The sequence below is a fragment of the Ammodytes marinus genome, assembly GCF_949987685.1.
Source record: "Ammodytes marinus genome assembly, chromosome: 18".
In the NCBI taxonomy this organism is placed as follows: Eukaryota; Metazoa; Chordata; class Actinopteri; order Uranoscopiformes; family Ammodytidae; genus Ammodytes; species Ammodytes marinus.
In genome coordinates, this window is record NC_137222.1 from 13,777,674 (window position 1) to 13,799,977 (window position 22,304).

Genomic DNA, 22,304 nt, shown 5'->3' on the forward strand with positions numbered 1-22,304 from the left:
TTTAGATTTTGTGAAAAAAGGTTCACACTGATACATTAATATTGTGTGTGAAGACGCCATATTGACAGTAGAGAGCTCCCACCCAGGGCAATAAGAAGGAAAAGTGCAGAGACAGGAAATCAAACCGCAGTGGTTAATGCTCTAGTCTATTCTAAAAAGAAGCAGCATATTGTACAGTATCTGACAGAGCTGACTCTAACTTGCACCATTACAATAAAGCCATTACAAGCCATTATAAGTATACTGTAAGGTCTTTAGGCAGGTAGAAGAAAAAAGGGGAATGTCAAGTTTTTGACCCACACAGTGGGAATCAAAAGGTGAGAGTGTGGTGGAGAGAAAGCGAGTGAGTGAGAAGGAGAAACAGCAGAGAGAGAGCAAGAGTTGGGGAGAAAGGGCCTTTTATGGGAATGGAGCGGATGGTGGATTATCCCGGCTCTTTGCTCTGGAGAGCCTCTTTGTTCACAACCACTTTGGGATTACAAGGATTTGCCCACCTCACACACTCACACACACACCCACACTAATTATGGATACACAGAGGTTCGGCTGTCGCTGGAGCTTAGAACGTTTTCAGATAGCTGAAAAAGAAAAAAATGGTCTCTTTGAAATCATTTTTATATTTTTTTAAGTGGTTATTCTTCATCTATGTCCAAATGAGAGCATTAATCAGAGAGAGGGACAAATGCACATCATATTATCCTGTCAGCTGTAAATGCATACTGTACCACACACACTTTGTCTTCCTACCTTTACGGCGACATGTAGCTTGGCGGTTTTCTTGGAGGATCCAGAGGCTTCATAAACGGTTCCGTCCAGATCCACAGACATGGTGAAGACCGGAGCGTGAACCGGGCCCGACTGGGACAGCAGGCGATACTGCAGCCCCGGCCGGATCTGGTTCAAGCGCATCAGGGCGTTCATTGGCTGGTTGGAGTCTATGGCTTTACTGTCTAAGACTGATCCAAAAAGGAGAAGAAAAAAAAAAGAAAAGGAGGGGGGTATGGTTAGAGCAGTTAGTGGTGGAACAAATTAAGATGGATTAATTAGGTTTTGTAGGGCGTGTAGCCGTGTAGCAATTATATCTGGTTGGAATTGGACAGACTGGGGCCAATTCAAGAGACACTGTATGTATGCGATAAATCCTATTTTGTAAAAAGGTTTTTTCAGCTGGTTCTCGCTGGTTGTTTTCATGACGAATAAAAGGCGCCTCTCTATTTTCGTTCTCTTTCAATCACTTTTCTTCCCGTTTTGTCGATATCTAGAAAATGCCTCTCCGTCTCCATTAGTCGTGCTTCATCTTCCTCTTGTATGAAGAAAGAGCTGGGGACGCTTGGGTAGCTAAACTAAAAAAAACACTCAATACTATTGATCTGCCTCCAGTGGATAGAAGACCAGTGAAATAGAAGTCAGAGAAGTTGAAAGACAGCGAAAAGAAATAGAGACGAGGGGAAGAGAAGGAGGGCTAAGGCGGTCGCTATAAGCGCTGTGCGGCCGGCTTAGTTATTAATGGTTTACATAAAAATAAAAACGCAATCCGCTTCTTCCTTCTTTCTTTCCTTCCTTCCTTCCTACCTTTCCTCAGGTTCCTCTTCATCTTCTTGATGAGGTCCTTGTCATCCATCGCTCCATCCTCGTACGGCCTCTTCAGACCTAAGCCTGGAGAGAGACACACAGAGACAGTTAGTGCTAATCAGGCACAAACTACAAAAGATATTTATAGCAACACACATAAAGGGCACTCGTGTGTGACAGGAATGAAGAAAGGCAAAAAGCGATAAGTGAGAACAAGGACCGATGGATGGATAAACAGAACAGAAACAGGCAGACCAGTGAAAAAATGGAGACATACTACAGTAAACGCTCATTTTTTTTAAACATGCATCATAATCTTTAAATGCTCGGGCAATTTTCCAAATCAGTGACCATGATGTACCAAAGAGGGCTTGAATCGAATTCTCCCCACTGAAGTCGTTTTGATTTTTTTTTGGAAATTTTTCCCTGGTGTGATTGTGAACAAAAGCAGAAAACATTTGTGCATAAACCACGCTCGACATTTCACCAGAGCTACTGTGGCTTGAAACACTATCGTCTCATATCTCATCCGTAAAACACATTTCTGTGATGCTCCATATGTCAGCACTATTGCCGGTGCTGTCAGCGATGTTGCTGGTATGTGCAAAAACCACTGAAGACGGCATCCAAGAAGAGTTACGTCATGTGTGAAAGGATTTAATGGCAAGTAAGACCGAACTATGTCCCGAACTATGTCTGAACCCAGGGATGCTGTAAGTTTTCATGTGAGAAGAGGAGGCAGGTTGACAGACAGACAGACGGACAGACAGACAGGCTGTCATAAGGCCGGAGACAGAGAGAGTAAGAAATAGATACAGACAGACAGACAGCCGGAATAGACAGATGATCAGGCACATAAAGACAAGGACAAAGACACGCAGGCTGAGCTACACTGAGCAAAGTGGACAGGTACACGAACCTTCTTTATCGGACCAGGGGTATTTCTGTGATGGTTTATTCGAGGGAAGAGGCTCCATCTCCAACACCTTGTACATCTGTCCGAATGCCATGAGTCTGAGAGCGTGCTGTGGAACGATGCAAAACACACGAAAAGAAGGGCACATTTGAGAAGATAAATAAATACTGTGTTCAATGTACAATAACATCCTGGACAATAACGTCCTATCTTCCTTCCATCCATCCATTCATCCATCCATCCATCCATCCATCCATCTATCTATCTATCTATCTATCTATCTATCTATCTATCTATCTATCTATCTATCTATCTATCTATCTATCTATCTATCTATCTATCTATCTATCTATCTATCTATCTATCTATCTATCTTTGTCTGCACGACAACATGAGTAGACATTCCTTTACACCCCCCGCACTCTCTTCTTAACGTCGATAACATCAGCAGATATATTGACCAGCGTGTCCATGTGGTAATTTATCATTCTCGATCCACTGTAAACACCCTCAATCTACAAAAACATTGGAGAGAGATAACCCGCATGGCACACAGTGGCTCTGCTAATATATAAATCCATTAGGGACGTAGAGTGTCTCAGATATTCATGAGGCTCGGTGTAGCTCATTGACAGAACAGCTCCCCTCTCTCCTATCTGCTCTTGTATCTGCTCCAATACAATTATCCCAATTGACATTCCGGCCTCGTTCGGGCTCCCTTCAAAGGAAATGGACGGCAGGATTCACTAAGCCGTGCGGCTCACAGGCTGCCCTGCTCAGTCGAGTGTGTGTGTGTGTGTGTGAAGAAGTGTTCACATCCACTGTGCATGTGCACAAGTACTGTCCTCAGGATGTCAGCGATGGATTTATGGCTTGCAATGGCAATAGTTTCCCACACCAATCATTAAAATGCAGAACCACACAGCTTTCTGGAGATGCATATGTGTGTGTGTGTGTGTGTGTGTGTGTGTGTGTGTGTGTGTGTGTGTGTGTGTGTGTGTGTGCATAGTTTGTGCAGTTGGGGTCTTTCCTTCTGGTGATAGGCTTGTTGCTTACTGATTACCACATACTGACAGCCCAAGGCGAGTACAGCTGGGTGATAACAACTGTGTCTTTTGCTGACGTTAGAGTGTATGTGTGTGACAGTGTGTGTGTGTGTGTGTGTGTGTGTGTGTGTGTGTGTGTGTGTGTACCTGTGCGCTGTAGGTAACTGCCTCAGCCTGCTCATCCGTCATGTTGGCTAGTGTGTTCGTTGGCTCTTTCTCACATGGGTCGTGTAAACCTGGGCCACCTGGGGGAAGTGACAAAAGGATGACACACACACACACACACACACACACAAACACAAACAAAGTCAGTTGCCGTCAGTTTATGTGTGTATCTATGTGACATTGCTGCTCAGCAACATTTAATTAGACTTCACTGTCATGGAAGAAGCGACAATGGGAATCCTGACAATTAAAATGGACGACAGCGGCGATAGGAAAATCGCCAGTAACTGGTGGAACTGGCTGTGAGATATTCAAATCAGACACTTCATTTAAAAAATGCAAACATTCCGAACTTTAATTGTGCCACAATCATTTTTAATTTGAATACTGAAGGTGAATAAATATTCTCCCGAAAAATTTGTAAAATTTGAAAAAAAAATTGCAGTTTATTAAACATTCATGAAACGTTCTTTTCTAATTTTTTATATATGAGAAAATAACTACTCTCTTAACTAGGAGCAAAATAATCCTTTACCTAAGCAGGACATCATTGGCTTTGGCATCCAAAATAAATTATTTAGATGAAGTTAAACCATACGAAACTCAGCGTTCACATACTTTTTACTGATTGGAATTCTTTGCATGGATGAACTATGGTTTGTAAAGAAAACCCTTCAGCTGCTCCTAATTAAGGATTCTCTCTTAATGATGTCTCTCTTCAGACTGCCATGCTCTGCTGGGTCACTGGTAATGCCTCAACCTCTCTTCGAGAACCGACACAGAAAAAATGTGCCTCAAAGTATTTGCTCATCTGCCCACATTTAGCCTGTTCCCGAAGCACAGGCAAGAATTTGCATGCGCACACACACACACACACACACGCACACACACGCACACACACGCACACACACGCACACACACACACACACACGATCATGTGCTCTTCACCTGGTAGTAGTATGCCTGAGGCCAGACACTCCATGACTCGTCGCAGGGCTTCTCCAGCACCGAGAGGTCTGTTGCAGGTGGCAATTGCCTTCTCGCAGATGAGCTCCAGAGGCTGCAAGGAACACACACACACACATGAACACAAATATGATATGTGTTTTGTCTTGCCAACAACAGCAGAATGTGCTGTCAATCAGCTCTTAATTACACTGGATTCTTCAGCATACATGTATTACATAGCAGCACACAGTTCATTTATGGGTGACAGAGCACAATTCTTCAAATTACAATAGAAATATGAACCTCTCATTACAGCAGGGAGATGGAAGGCATTTTGAAATAATGCAGGAATGCAAATACTATCATACAATGTGAGGAAATGTAAGGGGTCAGAATGTTGTAATGGTTTGAATGGCATTGCCTTGATTCTGGAGAATGCTTGTTGTCAAATTTTTGTAAAAATCAGTGATGTCTCCTCACAATCCTGTCCATACTGTGTGTGCGCTGGGAAAAAAAAATAGTCTATACACAGACTATGCTCTGTAAAGGCACATGTTGCGAGCTATGGTGGGCCCCCTTTGTTTACATACTAGTTTACAGAGCCTAGGCTGTGCATTAACACTGATTTTTTTTTGTGAGGAGATAATCACCGATTTTGACTAAACGTCATTTTTACATCAGCGTTGTCCAGAATCATTGACTCCACCTTTAATAATGGAATAAACAAGTATTAACAGCAACAGACTCACCCATCCCTTGAGAGGTTCCCAGACCGGGTGTCTATTGCACATGTCTCTAAGTATCCTGAGAACGATAACGCACGACTTGAGCCCGTTCACTCGAGCCTGAGAGAGATAGAGGGATGGGCAGGGATGCAAGGAGGAAGATTTCAAAAGAGAGAGAAATTGAGCGCAGAGGAGTGGTATTTGTGCAAACACATACAGATGACAGCCTGCTTTACACCACACAGCCACAGAATGGAGTGATCCGATCTGACTAAAACTCTGCATGAGCTCCCCAAGAAAAATGAATGTATATATTTTGAATTTAGTTTACTAAACATTAGATTTACTCGAAAAATGTTTTTCTTTTCACTATTTCACTGTTCTTAGAAAATACATTCTAAACTTCTCCTTTTTTTGTCAGTTAGGTAAGTATGTTGGGAGATAGATGGGGAAGGGTATGGGAGGGGAATCAAAGGGAAGCATTGACATACTGTACAAAGCAGGCAGGTTCACATAATAGCCAAAAAGAAAAAAAAACAAGTATCAACCATTGCTTTTGTAGCCTTACGAGACTTCCTCTATGAGAATTCATCTATTTTTCCAATTCACACACTTTTATTTTTGTAACTCATGTGTAATGTTTGGGAATTTTGGTTCATGATAGAACAACATCTTGCCAATTGAAGATGAGAAAGCCTGAAAACATACTCAAACTATCTGTAATAATAACAAATTAAAATTTTATATTTTTTTTCTCTTTAACTAAGTGGGCATGAAAAGCTCCACAGTATTTAGCAGACAGTAAGTATCTGGGTTGAATCGTCAGGCTACAATAAGCATCGGGGCAGGAAGACAGGAAGTGAGTGGGTGCCGACCTGGAACCACTTGGCGTGTCGCAGCGCTGCCAGGGCCAACAGACATCTGTGTCTATCCAGCACCTCCCCCTCCTCCTCCTCAGCCTCCACTGTCTGCGCAGCAGCACCCAACACTGCCACAAAACAATAACAACCCAATAGAGACCGTGAAACACACACACGTCAGGTCATGAGTGTGTGTGTTTGAAGTTTTTGCGTGCGCATGTATGTATGCGCAGACACACTTGAAATTGTGCGTGCATGCACACATACACACACACATGCATGGATAGTTTTGGTACATACAAAAGGTGCTTTTCATGCCATAAGGTTGTTACCCCTCCCATGTAGAAAGTGCTCACTCTCTACAGTTCACGGATCTGCGATGAATGCTCTGTGAAAACGCCCTCACTCTTTAAACGGTGTGTCATTTTCAACACGTGTCCAACATGGGGTTGACTGCGCCGCATGTTGACATCCTCAGCACATAGTACTACAGGGATGTACTGTTCCTCGTATACATGTCTTTGTTGAAAGTCACACACGCACGATTTAATGGTGATTTAGTCGTTTACATCCATCCAGTCAATGACAAATCAGTGAAAGGGAGAGCAACCAGGGTCACAAGGGAAGAGACAACATTGTAGGATGGAGAGCCCCCTACAGACAAATACTTAAGGAGTGTTTGATTTAATGTGTGAGCATTGTTGGGACACACACACACATTACACTGTGCGCCCAGCAATGTAAATCAATCTCTCCTTTAAGTATTTGAAGAGGATTTCATTTATTTTGATCCAGTCTGCACCAAGCCGGAGTCAAAATAGGTGTTTTAGGTTTTTCTTCTGGATTAGGTGCACTAGATTATTATTGTAAATGGTGCGTAGAGAAGAATTCAACACCCTGTTCTGGGCTAACACAGAATCAAGCGCTCCTAAAGTAGAACTTAAAAGTAAAAAAAGTAAAATAGTTTGACCTAGTCTCAGACAAACACAACACAGGAGGGATCAAGGCAGGGTTTAGTCAGAGCATGGTGGCATGGTAATAGAGGAACATTTTCATATTGTTAAGCATTTGATTCATGCCGCCCCAACACACCATGGGCTTACTTGACTTGACTAAAATCTCGCCCATTCTAGCTTTTCGAGTATCTACATAGATACTGTATGCAAGGTGAGCTGAATAAAACGCAGCTGTGTGTGTGAATGAGTGAGTGGGGGGGTTTCCAAAGAGGGGTTATATTGTGTGAGAGGGACCAATTGGGGGTGGTGAAATAAAACACCTTTAAGGAGTCCTTTGGGTCTCTATGAAAACGCAACTAAAGTAAATATGTTCCACATCACTCTCCTTTAAAAAAGAAAAATCCCTTCCCCTTAAGAGTTATTACGTTGAAATGGCTATGTTTAATGTGTGGTGGCAGCACGAGAACACACCGCCTCACATTATCCCTGAACTCATCTGGCCGTTAGGGCAGCATAGCTCTTTCTCTGCTTCCTCCTCTGCTCAGTCTGATATGTTTTATTCTAAATTCTCTTTGCTATCATGTCTCCTCTGCACCATGCAATAGTACAAGCTATATTCAATTTTAAAAAAGCGTACTGAAACATTCTGTATGTATGTAAATCCTTAAAGCGTTACCTCTTACTAGATGTGTACCATGTTCGTGGTTATGAACTGTAATACGTTTGCTGATAGATTCTTGAGCAGGGCAGGAGCAGCCATCCTTCACTATAAAGAGGTGCTGGCATTGAATAACACAACTGGTGCTTGTGACTGCTGATGCGTGGGATAATGTGTAAAAAGTAATAGACCCTGCCTCTTAAGAAGATGTGACCATATTAGAGAGACGGGGCTGGGCGGGGTCACATCCCTCAAGCTAGATGAAATCTGAGCAATTAGACATCTTAGCTTGACAGGTGTCTCTATCCGTCAGGTAGTAAAATATGACTGTGTGTGTGTGCGTCTGTCTTCTCCTGAAACGAATGTGTGTGAGTGCCCCTGCCGCGTGCCAGGGAGGAAATACGAGCCATCTTTCTCCATCTTTGCCGGGTGCTATGTGGCGTGATGTACGGCTAACCTTCGCAGCTATCTCTCATCCCCTCTCTCTGAGATCTGAGTGCCTAGTTGGATGGGAGCCAGAGGATGGATGGGCAGCTCGCTATATTGCTACATTATTGATTTACGCTGCCCTCGCTGGCCTTGCTCTCCCCGGCCTGCCTCCCACAAACCAATTATAACCAGTTCCTGCTACACATGAAAAAGGCGCAAGGGGTGGTGGGGGGTGGGGGATTGCAATTAGACTGAACCCCGGCTCAGTTAGATGGCAAGTTCCTGTGTGTGTTTCAGCCCCTGGTACGTGTCCCTGTATCTCTCTTGTCTATTGTCAGCACTGGTTAAAAAGGTGGAGTCAGCGATTCTGGAGAACGCTTGTTGTCAAAATCACTTTGTCAAAATCAGTGAATATCTCCTCCCAAAAAACGCTACCTGTCCGTACTGTGGGTGCGCTGAAAAAAAAAAAACGCAAAGCCTCTAAGAAGGTATTCACAGATTTAAAAAATAAATAATGAAATTGACAACCAGTGTTCTCCAAAATCGCTGACTCCTACCTTTCAATGAGGCCAAACCCTCTTGAAAACAAAAACAGTTAGTTATTTTAGTTCTATGACATATACAAATACAGGTCAAAAAATATGTAATTGTGTGTGTGTGTGTTTGTGTGTTGGGGGTGTGGACTAAAACAGCTCCTGCATTGTCCTATCATCTGTGTTCCTACCTCGCTCATTTTTCTTCTCCTGCCGCGACTCTTCCTCCTCCACTGCCTTCTCCTTCTCCTTCTCCTTCTCTTCCTCTCCTCCCTCCCCATTCTCACACAACTCTTCCTCTTCCCCATCCTCCATTTCCTGTTCCTCTTCCTCCTCCTCTTCATCATCCCCCTCTTCTCTCATGGCGGGCGAGGTGAGGGTGATCTTCAGCGTGAGTCTGGGCTCCGTGGCGGTTCGTACCAAGATGGCGGCCTCGGGCAAGGAGCTGGTGACCTCGTATTTCTCTTCTGTCAGCTTCTGTCATGTGTCAAACGGGACAGAACTGGATTGGTCAGAGGGGTCAAGGTCGCAACTCAGTGGACTCAGTGCAGAAAAGCAAAAAAAAATATATAAATCTGTCTGAGTCCTGCCGCTGCTGCCAGATGCCGCAATAACATTTGACAGGTTTGACAGGAGATATATTTAATGAATCCAAAAGTAAATGAGAAAACTGACACAGTGTATGTCTCTTTAATATTTCAAAATGTTTCCAAAGATAATACTGTTATCCTGGATTAAAGCAGTAATTTGATAGGTAAGAAACAGCTCTGATTGGTCTGTCCACAAATCATTATAGGCAAAAAAAAAACACAGATTTGTTATAAATAGTCCAACTTCCATAGCAGCTTTTCATAGATGATATGACTTTAAGAGGCAATGTAATGAGAATGTGTGTAGGTTTACGTGTACTATTATCGTGTCATTTCTCAGAGACAAAGATCTATTTGGGAAATTGTCCATCTGTATGTACACTTCGCTTCATTCAACCCCCCATTCTGAAGGAAGCAATCAATTACTGCTGACCTCGGTGGTCAGCTCTGACAAGTACGGATGATAATGAATTCATGTCGACGCACACAGCAGCCAGCATTTGTTACTTGATCCACGCATGCATTTAACACACACACACACACACACACACACACACACACACACACACACACACACACACACACACACACACACACACACACACACACACACACACACACACACACACACACACACACACACACACACACACACACACACACACACACACACACACACACACACACACACACACACACACACACACACACGTTCGTGCCTGCATACAAAATGAATGGGATAACGGCCGTGACAACTTACACGCGACAACAACAAAAAAGCTCTCGTAAAAACAACAGCCTCGCCCACACTTAGACTTACAAAAAGTCAGCACACATCAACACATTCACTATCCCCTATAGGCACAGACAGGTACACATAGAAGCACAAAGCATATAAAGTAATGACTGACAATAATTACTGAATAAACAGAAGATGTGAACTGAAACACATCATCAGTCCTGAGGAAGCATGTGTGTGATGTTTTGCAGATGCATAAGTACAGTATGTCTGTATGGTATAGTGTTGCTTTTAAATATAGCACATTTGGCTCTTTTTCTAATTTGAAGTGTGCATTTAGGTTAAATATTTGTCACCCAGTCCCATTGTATGGACAAAATTGACCTATTTGAGGTCGAAGATTTGGTTTTGGGGATTTGGTTAAAACAATGAATACATTTAGGTTAGAATAAGGGTAAGGATTTAGGGTTAGGCATGTGATTGAATGAGGTTTAGACTCTATCCAATGAAATCCAAAGTTACTAAAACAAGTGTGTGTGTGTGTGTGTGTGTGTGTGTGTGTGTGTGTGTGTGTGTGTGTGTGTGTGTGTGTGTGTGTGTGTGTGTGTGTGTTTCCAACACTGTTTGAGTGAGCAGCGAGTCGCAGTGGGCCCATCTACATCCCATTTGGCTCTGATGAGAAAATCAGAATATTTGGTCACTGGGCCGAGACATGGGATTACCCCCCGCCCACACACACACAAAAAACACGCACACACCACTTAACTGCTAAAGAGAATGAGCAGAGAGGAGGCACAGGGCCAGAATTTATTCACCGAGTAATTTGCTGCACTGGTCGGCCATGTGGGAGAGTTTTTAATACGTTCTTAGCCATTGCAAAATACTTCTCTATTCCAGCAGGTTTTAAGTGAATGCAAAGGTTCACCTTTCTGTCACACGTTATATCTAATAAAATATAAACAGGATGTGAATCCCTTGGAACTACATAGGGATTAAAAACATGTAATACAAGATAGATCATTAACATTACAAGTGTGTGTGTGTGTGTGTGTGTGTGTGTGTGTGTGTGTGTGTGTGTGTGTGTGTGTGTGTGTGTGTGTGTGTGTGTGTGTACGACAGGAACCTTCTGTGCAATGACATGAGAATGCGGAAACATGACACTGAGGTAGAGTATCAATCACACATAACCTCTCAACTTTTCAATGCCGATATTGCTGTCTTTGGCTTGCCTTTATGCCACCACATGCACATAGCTGTGAGAATTGACAAACTTCAGCAGAAATATACACACACACACACACACACACACACACAAGATGGAATCATATCTAAATATCTTAATTTTTGACATTTGAGAGAACTGCGCAGTAAAAATACTTTTTTTTGGATGTAGTTCGACATGCTATGATAGAACTGAAGGTTTGATGTGAGGCTAAGCAGTGTGTATGTCAGCAGTATGTCAGCGAGAAAAATAACAGGACTAGAATAATAAGAAGCAGCCTTATGCATTAGTATGCATGCATCAGTGTATGTGTGTGTGTGTGTGTGTGTGTGTGTGTGTGTGTGTGGGTGTGTGTGTGTGGGTGTGTGTGTGTGTGTGTGTGTGTGTCTCTTACCTCTATCTGTGTGGGTAAATTGTGACAGACAGTGTCCAGCAGTGTCTGTGTGGGTTTGTCTCTACACATCAGCACCAGCTCCAGGTCCATGTCTCCTTTGATCAGGAGGCCTTTGGCCACCAGGCCGATCCGCATCACTCCACACAGCATGCCACTGTGGCTGGACTCTCTGTGTGAGAAGCAACATAAAGCATAGGAAGCATCATGAAGGTGTGCTAGGCTCAACAAAAAGTACTCTGTTAATGCATGTACTGTATATGAAATAAAACATCTCACATTATCAAACACTTAATCCTAATTCCGATTTCCTGTCGATTAAAATCCCTTGGCAGGCAAAAGGTCTAGTGTTAAACTACACTTGAATTTGAATAAATATGTTTATTTGTCATTTTTGAAAGCAGCTGTATGATAAACAGATGACCATACAAGGTGCTAGTCAAGATTAAAATAAGATCCGAGCACACAATTCAAGACCTTAAGTGCACCATTCATAAAAAGATACATGAAGAGTATGGGAGTGTTCCCAGAGAGTGTAAGGTTGTGGAACAGCGGCTCCTTTTATCAACTTACTATCAAGAATGCAAGAAAGCAAATAAGTGCATTCGGCCCCCCCCCCCCCCAACTATTCCTTTAGCATTTTAATGTTCAACAAAAGCTACAGCTCTACTATGTGTCAACACTGCACCTGTAGCTGTCAGTGGAGTCTTCTGTGTTATTGCTGGGCTGGTCTCCAGGATCCTCCTCCTCTGTTGTGTCTGCTGCTTTGCTGTCGTCTTGGCTGTGTTGGTCTGTAGCTTTACTGCTGCTGTGATCCAGGCTATCAGAGACGTGTTTGAGGGCACACTCCACCGTAGACACCAGCGTCTGAACGGCCTCCAGCTCCAGTGAGGAGGGGTAAATGGTGGAGTGTTTGGCCATGACGTGGCGGTCATCGTTACTGAAGGAACGGAAGGACCTCTGAAAGACAAAGAAGAGGTGTTTTTTTTTAGTAAAACACAATCCCATTTTTTTGTCAAAAGCAAGGGCACCACTACAAATCAAATCAAATACTATCAGTTGTATTTGTATAGCCCTATATCACAAATAAGACATTTGCCTCAGTGGGCTTGCCTTTCCGTACAGTATGACACCCTGTGCCCTAAGACCCTCAGATCGACTGAGAAAAAACTCCCAGTAAAAAAAAACCTTTAACGGGAAAAAACTACAGAGGTTTTTCAAAAAACTATTTGGCTTTAATCCATCAAGTCAAGCTTTGGTCTCCCTGTTGGGTACTGACCATCACAACACTCAAGATTGAAAACCACACACACACACACACACACACACACACACACACACACACACACACACACACACACACACACACACACACACACCTTCCCTCTGCTCCCAAGAACTCTGGTTCTGGAAGCTTTCGATACCGTTTGGTTATGCCTTACATTTAGGAATGTATTCATTGCAAATATTACTTTTCTTTTTTTATCCTTTGTACGTTTTGCACAGTGGGTCGGAGAGGAACGTATTTTCCATTCCTCTGTTTGTCTGGCACATATTGCAGAAATTGACATAAAATTGACTTGACTTGACATTCGCACATATAATTTCTATACAACCCAACAGCAAAGTCAAAACCACACAAAACCTGTCACTTACTGTCCAACCAAGCGTGACTATATAAATAGCTTTGTGTGTGTGTGTGTGTGTGTGTGTGTGTGTGTGTGTGTGTGTGTGTGGAGTGTGTTTTGCTTTCATGCAGAATGGACATGTATCTCTTTTTTATGGGGAAATATATACAATTCTTAACTCAGTGACAGCTCCCATTTCATGGCACTGACCCTGCACTCATGCATGCATGCATACAGGCACGTCCACACACACACACACACACACACACAGTCAGCTATTAGAAATTCATCTGACCCACCATCCTCACATCCTCTCTCCACCACCTGTCCTGATTCAATCAGGCATTCTGGCCATGGGAATATAACATGTCAGCTCCTCACTCTCTCTCATTTGCTCCTTTCTTTGGTCTCTGGTGAGGTTTATGGAAGAAAAACCATGGAAGGAAGACAAAAACGACAGGGGGCCTTTGAGATTTGCACACAATTAATACCAAGCAGATGGGTCCCTGGGCTTATGGGCATTCATATGAGGCAAAAAAGTGTAAATTGTATGTCTTTCCGTGTCTCACAGCAAATTTCAGTGGGTGCCATTTTATGAGGCTAAATCTTAAAAAAGCAAAGCACTTATGTATGAGATGACCCAAACATCTGACCATTAAGTATCCACCGATATGGTTTATACAGTATGTTGTACTGATACAATAGGGAACTCATAACCTCTTTGCAAGCATAATTACATTAAGGATGCATTATGATTTATTATCAAAGCAGAACCTTCCCAGCAATACACATAATGCATATCCTCTGGGGCAAATGTATAATTAATAACAGGAATACCTGTGCAGCGCATAATTATATTACAATGCTTGTCATAACACATTATTTCAAAATGATTCCACGGTGCTTATACGGCTAGCAGAAACACCACATACGTTATATATGTATTTCTCTGCATTAGCTTTGCATATTTATATAATTAAAAAAACATTATCAACCAGAATTCACTACAGCTTTGATGTATTTAATCTTTCTTTTAAAGATATTATATCTAAGAGTATGAGGTACTTTATTTTTATCTTGTAACTTTATTCTGAAGGATGACGACAGTCTTTATTCAATAGAGGGTTGTCACACTACGCTGGGGAGCCTGAGGTACAACATGAGGGGGCTGCTCTCAACCAGCTGCTTATCTAAAAGACCCACATTTCCTTTCATTCACTACACACATGTACTCACAAGACAACCACACTAGGCATGCACACACACACACACACACGAGATATGACCTTTCTTCTCAGAGTAGTACAGATAGGGTAGTTTGAGTGCTACTATCAACCTACTTGAGATCCAAGGACCAATTGAACACACACACACACACACACACACACACACACACACACACACACACACACACACACACACACACACACACACACACACACACACACACACACACACACACACACACACACACACACACACACACACACACACACACACACACACACACACACACACACACACACACACACACACACACTTCCCTCGATTCCTAATTGAACTCTGGTGACACTCTCTTTCACCAGAATGTGTGTGATAAAGCCATTAACAGAAAGGAGGACAAGCACAGCACAATGGATGCGGTGGCTCACAGCCTGCTTGGTTCCGTGTGTTGAGTGTGGCACAAACATTTTGCAGAGTTAGACATCCGTTCCCACTGGGAACACTTTGGTAAGGCACACTCGGCTGACGTGGAGTGAATTTAGATAGCGAAATAATATGCTGGTATTAAACGTGTGTAATACAATTTTTTTAAATCATCATGTCTCAATGCTGTCATCGGACTCTTAAAACTGTTTACATCATAAACTGTCAGAGATATTGGCATTTTTAGCCAGTGAAAAAAAATTGTTGCTTAATATTGAAACAAATCCTTGTACTTAAACATTTATTGAGCTCCAAGTAACTGTCCAGGTGACGTTTTATCTCCTATTTTTATAGATAATTTTTTTTGGCCTAAGCCCAAATCTTTGCACAAAAAAGGTGTAACTGCGAGTTTGTGAATGTGTATGTGTGTGTGTCTGTGTGTGTGTACCTACATGCACGGGTGTATCTTTTATACTTGTGTGCCTTCGCAGCGCAGTGTTTAACAGACCAACATGTCGCAGATTTTATGAGCCGTGGCTAATGGTCGCTTCTGCAGCCATAAACCGCATTGCGAAGACAGTGTAAATGCGTGTGTGTGCGTGTGTGTGTGTGTGTGTGTGTGTGTGTGTGTGTGTGTGTGTATGCCTGTACTACTCCACCGAGGGGGGGGTTGATGCCCAGCTCTGCTCTGATCACCATGTAAATCAGAGCAGTTAAGGAGGACTCAGTGACAGGAATCGAGCCCCTAGGCCAGCGTGTGCCCAGATAATGTTGCAGACATTTAGACAAGTGACATGATAAGTAAACTACTGTAGCAGAGATCGGAAGGGATGCAGGATTTGGCAGTTTCACAGCTATTTCAGAGAATGGTGGAGGAAACTTTCATGGTAATTATAAAAAGTAACAGTATCAGTAGTACTAGCATATTGCTCTGTGTTGAAGCAGCTTAAGTTGATCTTGTGCCCTTTAAACAACCTGATTATACCCACACCACACACCAAGACGCAACCTCTATCTGCTCCAAGACGCTTGTCCTTGAATCCACCCTGACCGGTACATAACCTAAGAGGTCAATCACGCAATATGTTCCCTCTGCACATGTGAAAGCAAAAAAAATCATACATGACGGTTAAGTCAAAAACGGTTTCTATCCCACTCCCCTGTGTCACTAACACTTAATTAGACTGTGTCCAATTTTAGCACATTGACCTAAAGCTGATCCCTTGTAAGGGGAAAATGAAATGCAGGCGTCTGGTAGGGAGTTTTCTGCTGTCTAGTCTCCAAAATAAATATATCACGTTAGAAGTAAGTTTTAACATTATGCTTTAATGGATTAGGAAAAAATTAACAACAAATTCCACAGAAATGTTTGCCTGCCTGGCAAGAAACACAAGCTGTTAAGAAGATTAGACGTGTTGTAAAACAAGTCAACAGTTAAGACGTATTATCTCAAACCACTTGGTTTGGAGTGCAGTATATTTTCCGGCCTTTACTCAGAAAAACGGCGTTGGTAGTGGGTTGATGAAAGAAGACGCAGTTTGAGGCAGATGAGGAGGTCCCAGGAATAATTATTTTATTTACAACAAAACTCACACTGCAGTCAAAACGAAGCCCATAAAAAGTTAAAGTGTTTGTAGCCAAAAACTAATAGAGGTACATGCATAAAACAAAAAGCTATGAAGAATTCCTGTAAGCTAAAAACCTGTCTCTTCCTGAATTGTGGTGGCCTTTAATCTGAAAATCTAAGTGAGCTGATTGGTCCTTAGGTCAGTAAGCTCCACCTCGCCTAACTCCTGATTGGTGGACCCTAACTAACTCTGACCTACGGTTTCAGAGGACATCTGTGTTAATCAATCCCTGGAGGCGATATCTCGTGGGGCACTAAGAAGTCTTATTCAGTAATTTAGCCAATACATTAGCTATTAGACCTTCACCTTTTCCCCCCCGAGACATGTAAACCCAAGCCAGACTGTCCTAAATTGCCCTCACCAGACAGTCACCCCGGAGTCTCCTTTTGTGTGCAATTTGAATGATCTACAGATCAGCCTGCTTGCTTACTCAACTTAAGCAATCCACTCTGCACACACATATACCCACGAGAGCTGCTCCTGGCTCCCCTTATAGTTAAGTATGCATGTAATTAAACAATTTCCTGATTATCAGTAATCTTAGAATGTGTCATAACGAAATACACTACAGGAGCTAAACACAAATGATCAGAAGACCTGTTCTACATTAGCACATGCTAATGTTTTCTGATTGAACGATGGCCAAACATGTGAAAATAAAAAAAACTACAGAACTCTCCTTTAACATCTCCAAGGATTAGACATCCCCACAAAATGGAGCATAATTAGAGTATTGGTTTAAAACACTGACTCTAAATGAAAACTACTATTAAAATCAGCTTCTAACAGAGCGGTTTAATGTATTTTTTTCTTCTTCTTGTTTTATGCTTCTAAAACGCTACAAATTATGTTTTTAAACTTGTAATAAAAACATTATTTCACTGTCGGAAGGGAAACTGGGACATTTTGGCATGGTAGTATATACAAGTGCAGTCAGACAGTGTATTTTTTTAAGCAAACATTTAACACAATCCGAAAAATAATTCATACAGGGAAGCCTAAGTGTGTTGTCTGCAATTCTTCCTATGGACACAGAAACGGACACACACACATGTGACTGCTAAATCCCAGCTGTCTTTCTGTGTGTGAGGCCCACCACCACCAGCACACACCATGATCTGTGTGTGTGTATACCTTCATATGCCATTGTTGCGTAGTGCTTTTAGACCACACACTTACCAATTACACTCCATTTCATGCACCAGTGAGGCCGGCCGGCTGGTGGGGCCGATGTTACATAACCACATTACACAGCATTTACAACCAATGTGCTCACACACTAACGCAAGAAGAAGAAAAACGCTGTAAATGTCCTGGCCAAAATAATATACCAAATTTGTTGAAACGGACACTTAACATCTGAATCATGAGTGACACAAGCACACACAAAACCCATACAATCAATTACAAAAGGCACACACACACACACACTTCCATCCATCCATCCATCACCCCCTAACCCCATTCTGTCCTTAATGTCCTGCAGTAAAACCATTTCAGTTCAAGGTGTTGTGGTAGGACACACAACCTGTCTTGTCAGTAGATGCTACTTGACTTTAGCAGGAGCCAAATCCAATGACTTTTCCCTCCATCGCTGCCTGTCTCATCCTGTCTGTCTGTGTGTGGCCATCTGCTATAACTTACATGACCCCATGCCAAGGACAAGCTGTAATCGGAGTGACACTAAATACCTTTCTTTCATCACCAAAATATATATTTATTGCCTATTGCCCCATTTAGGAACCTTTTACTGTGTGTGCGTTTTGGCAGATGTCACCTGAGGAGTTGCTTGCGTGCTTTTATTATTTAATAAGTCATGTGCCTAAAGTGCGTACTTGCTGAGAGCCTAGATGGCAGCAGCACTCACTTTGAGGTACTGTGAAGAGAGAGCAGGAGGGAGAGAGAGAGAGAGAAAAAGGGATGACAGAGAGGTGGAGACACCTTCCAAAGGTAAACAAACCAGGTCGACCCACAGCTGGGAGATCCACTGAAGCTGATGCAGTGAGGAAAAATACAAACTGGATTTTCATATTTCTTTTGCCAGACAGTGGAAACAAAGCTTTGTTTGAAATGAAGCTGACAACGCAGGCCAAAAGGACGTCAAGCTAAAAAAAACCATACCAAAAAGCCAGAAAAATAACATTGTCACCCATAAATAAAAGGGCGGAACAATTTCAAGAGAAAAAGGTGTCATCCTCTTTTTATTCGAACATGAAACCAAGTGAATTTGAAGGAGAAAAAGAAAATACAAAAATTTCAAATACAAATTCATCGCTGTATAGGCCAAGCAGTGACAGGGCAAGCAACACACACACACACACACACACACACACACAAACTCAGCGCTGTCTCTGTAACATCCAGCAGCCAAGGGGAGATTGCATTAAAAATTCATTCTGTGATTTATCTACACTCTGCTTGGCAGGCCGACCCGCCACACTCGACTATCCTGTTTTATTGTGCCCTTTATCTCTCTCTCTCTCTCTGTCTCTCTCTATCTCTCTCTCTCTTAAATAACCACATGCGTACAGTCACACATATAAGTGCACACGATAGCAAGGTACGCGCATACATTAACATATATGAGCAATATCACATTCATGGCAGCATATTTTAGCAACAAAAGGCTGTCCACGTCAAACAGGACCTCTCAAGTGTCCTGTTCACATGGGATAAAAACAGACACATGGAAAACTAGAAAAATATAGCGCAGGGCAATACACAAAACGTCACCAACATCAGTGCGTGCACAATTCCCAGCCTGTTTCGTTTTAGCCAAGACCACATTCATCTAGTCTGATGTTATCAATCAAGCTAATAAACCAGCCTCCCCCAAACTACAGTAGCCATCCTGCTTTAAACTAAAGGAAGAGCTTTTTATTCATTCATGCCCTTTGCCCTCCTTTAATGTGTCGGCATTGCCTAAAAGCTTTATTGCCTTACCTATAAAATATTATGACCGGAGCCCTAAAAGCAGACGAGGTGACTTTACATGCTTTCCGGCCATTCCATTACACAGTATTGAGTATGGTCATGTCTACATGAGAAATACCAGACACAAATAACCAGAATGCAATTAAATAAAGTGATTTTATGTGGAAGAAAAAGAAAGACATTATAATTAAATAGAAAAATGAAATATTGTCGTACTCTTAGCTTAGCATCTTCGGCAAGGCTTTCCTTAAGAAAACTGTGGTGACAAGGACCAAGCCACACAACACGCTTGACAGACACAAGATAATTGAACCAAAAATGGTGAGTGTGGGGTAAGCAACGGGACACTGGGAGAAATGCAGCGGGCATGAATAGTTGAATACACATGTATTCATGAAATTCAGAACGCTTCGGAGGAAAAATCGATAAATAAGTTGTTTGGCGTATTGTGCAGTTTATGTTGTGACACCTTGTGCCAAGGTCACCCCCACACACTGCTGCATCACCACCATAACTCCAGACTAATCACAGCACTGTGTTCGCAAGCTGCAGGCACGCACACACACACACACACACACACACACACACACACACACACACACACACACACACACACACACACACACACACACACACACACACACACACACACACACACACACTTGTCTCATTAACCTTGGATATTTATGAGCTCAACCACATGCCCCCATCTGCAGAGTCCAACCTCAGCAACATCTCGTTGTTTCCTCTCTATCGTTCAATTTCACCCCTCCACGTCCCCCTTTCTTTCCCTTCTTTTCCCCTCCTCCCCAAATACACGCCACACTCTTCCACTCCCTTCCCTTTCTCTACTTTTTTTCTGCTTTTTAAATAATTCATCTTCTACTCTGCTCCTCCCCTCGGGAGAAAAGGGCTCCCATTGTCACAGGCCTATCCCATTAATCAATTCTTCGTCTGGCCCTCTCTCTACCTCTACCTCTCTCCTAGCTCTTCACCTCCTCCTCTCAATTTCACCACTCCACGCCCCTGTTTTTGCCTTTTTCCGCATTCTTTGCGCTTTTCATCTCCCATGTTTCTGTCCATCACTTATGTTTTTATGATCTTATCTAACCCCCGCCTGTCATTCTCTCTGTCTACTGCTCTCTCTGATCTTTTTGAGTCTTCCACTAAACAACAGGGTACTTATTTAGCCCACCTCTTGTGCTATTGCTATTCAACCATAACAAGTGAATACATGTAGGATGCAACACAATAATTCCATACATAATTAGTAGTAATCCAACTGTAGGAATATATACGCATATGAGATTTTCTTGATTTAGAAAAACCAAATGAACAGCCAAAAGTTATTCAACTCACAGTTTTTTTTCTTCTCTCTCTCGGTTTTTTACAATCCCCTTCCATGTCACTCTTCTCCTGTTTCCTTCCATTGTTCTTCAACTCCTTTACTTTGCTTGTCTTCTACTTCTGCACTTCCCCCCAATGCTAACATACAGTATAGCTTGTACACTCCCTCACCCTATGACGCAATAGCTACCTATCCGTCTGCACTATAGCTCTCTGATCAGGTATCTCTCCCTCTGTGTTGTCATGTCTAGCACAAGTTATCAGATTGAACTTTTTAGGCCCTATCAGTTGTGAACACATTCCCCTTTGCTCTATTGTGGCTAATGAGCCAGCAAGCAAGCACACTGCAGCACCCAGCAGCAGTACAATACTACAATACAGGCCGGCCTATACAGAGAGTTAGTATTACCATGCCTGCAGGCGGAGGAAGTGGTCACACACACGTTTCCCTTTCCTTCCTTCTGACTGGGCGGCTTGGTGGAGGTGCAGAAGCAAAAATGGATGTGTCGGTCAGGATGTTGCTGTCAAGACGTTTCCGCTCCTCATGTGTCTCCACTGTCACCCTGGAGAGGGAGAGAGAGAGAGAGAGAGAGAGAGAGATTGATGAGTGCCTCAACAACAATAGGAGGAAGTGTCAATAACTAGATGATATGATACAGAAAGAAAATACTTTAAAATAATGAGAAACAAAGGCAACAAAGGTTCAAAACAAGGCAGCAGCATGATAATCTAACCAGCAATCAACCCCCCCGTCAAACTCAACTGACATCTGTCTAACCCAGCAGAACCCACTTCCACCCATACCTTGATTTTTCCCTCGTGACATAAATCTCTCTCTTTCTCTTTCTAAGCAGGGGTCCAGTCCCTGTCCTTGAGTAAAATATCTGACAAAACACACACGCACACGCGCACGCACACACACACACACACACACACACGCACACGCACACGCCTTCATTCATTTTTCATGAGCTGGCAGGGGTCTGAGCGAGGTTGGTGTAACACAAACATGCACTTGTTTTCATACACTGGGTTACACACTTAAGCCCGAACACAACCTCCTTCACCCCCACTCACACAGACACGCACATGCAAACACATGCACAGACACACAAACACAACAAAGACGCACAGGATGAGTGTGCCTAGAAGTGAGCCCAAACCTTGGCAAACCAATTACAAATGCACGTTGACATTTTCAACCACTTTCATGGAGAAGCAGCAACAAAGTGTGATGTTTTACTCTAATGCACTTCCTTTTCACTCAGAGAGAGGGCCACAGGAAAGAAAAAGGGACTGACAAAACTCCTATAGGACTTCATATGACAGTATTTAGTGCTGGGGGGGGGGCATTAACCTAGAGAGAGCTC

At 42.7% G+C, this 22,304-nt stretch overlaps 1 protein-coding gene across 2 annotated transcripts in view; it reads right to left on the minus strand.

Annotated features, from left to right (window-relative positions):
* The window catches only part of strbp (spermatid perinuclear RNA binding protein), an 83,906-nt gene that overhangs the window by 13,764 nt on the left and 47,838 nt on the right, over positions 1 to 22,304 (minus strand). For both annotated transcript variants that reach the window (XM_080047142.1, XM_080047143.1), the window contains exons 3-13: positions 21,344 to 21,497; positions 12,439 to 12,710; positions 11,754 to 11,922; positions 9,000 to 9,285; positions 6,248 to 6,360; positions 5,397 to 5,492; positions 4,648 to 4,759; positions 3,682 to 3,779; positions 2,492 to 2,597; positions 1,573 to 1,656; positions 748 to 956 (exon numbers count right to left, since the gene is read on the minus strand). In XM_080047142.1, the coding sequence (XP_079903268.1) occupies positions 748 to 956; positions 1,573 to 1,656; positions 2,492 to 2,597; positions 3,682 to 3,779; positions 4,648 to 4,759; positions 5,397 to 5,492; positions 6,248 to 6,360; positions 9,000 to 9,285; positions 11,754 to 11,922; positions 12,439 to 12,710; positions 21,344 to 21,346 (1,548 nt within the window). In that variant the 5' untranslated portion in view covers positions 21,347 to 21,497. The remainder of the gene's footprint in view (positions 1 to 747; positions 957 to 1,572; positions 1,657 to 2,491; positions 2,598 to 3,681; positions 3,780 to 4,647; positions 4,760 to 5,396; positions 5,493 to 6,247; positions 6,361 to 8,999; positions 9,286 to 11,753; positions 11,923 to 12,438; positions 12,711 to 21,343; positions 21,498 to 22,304) is intronic.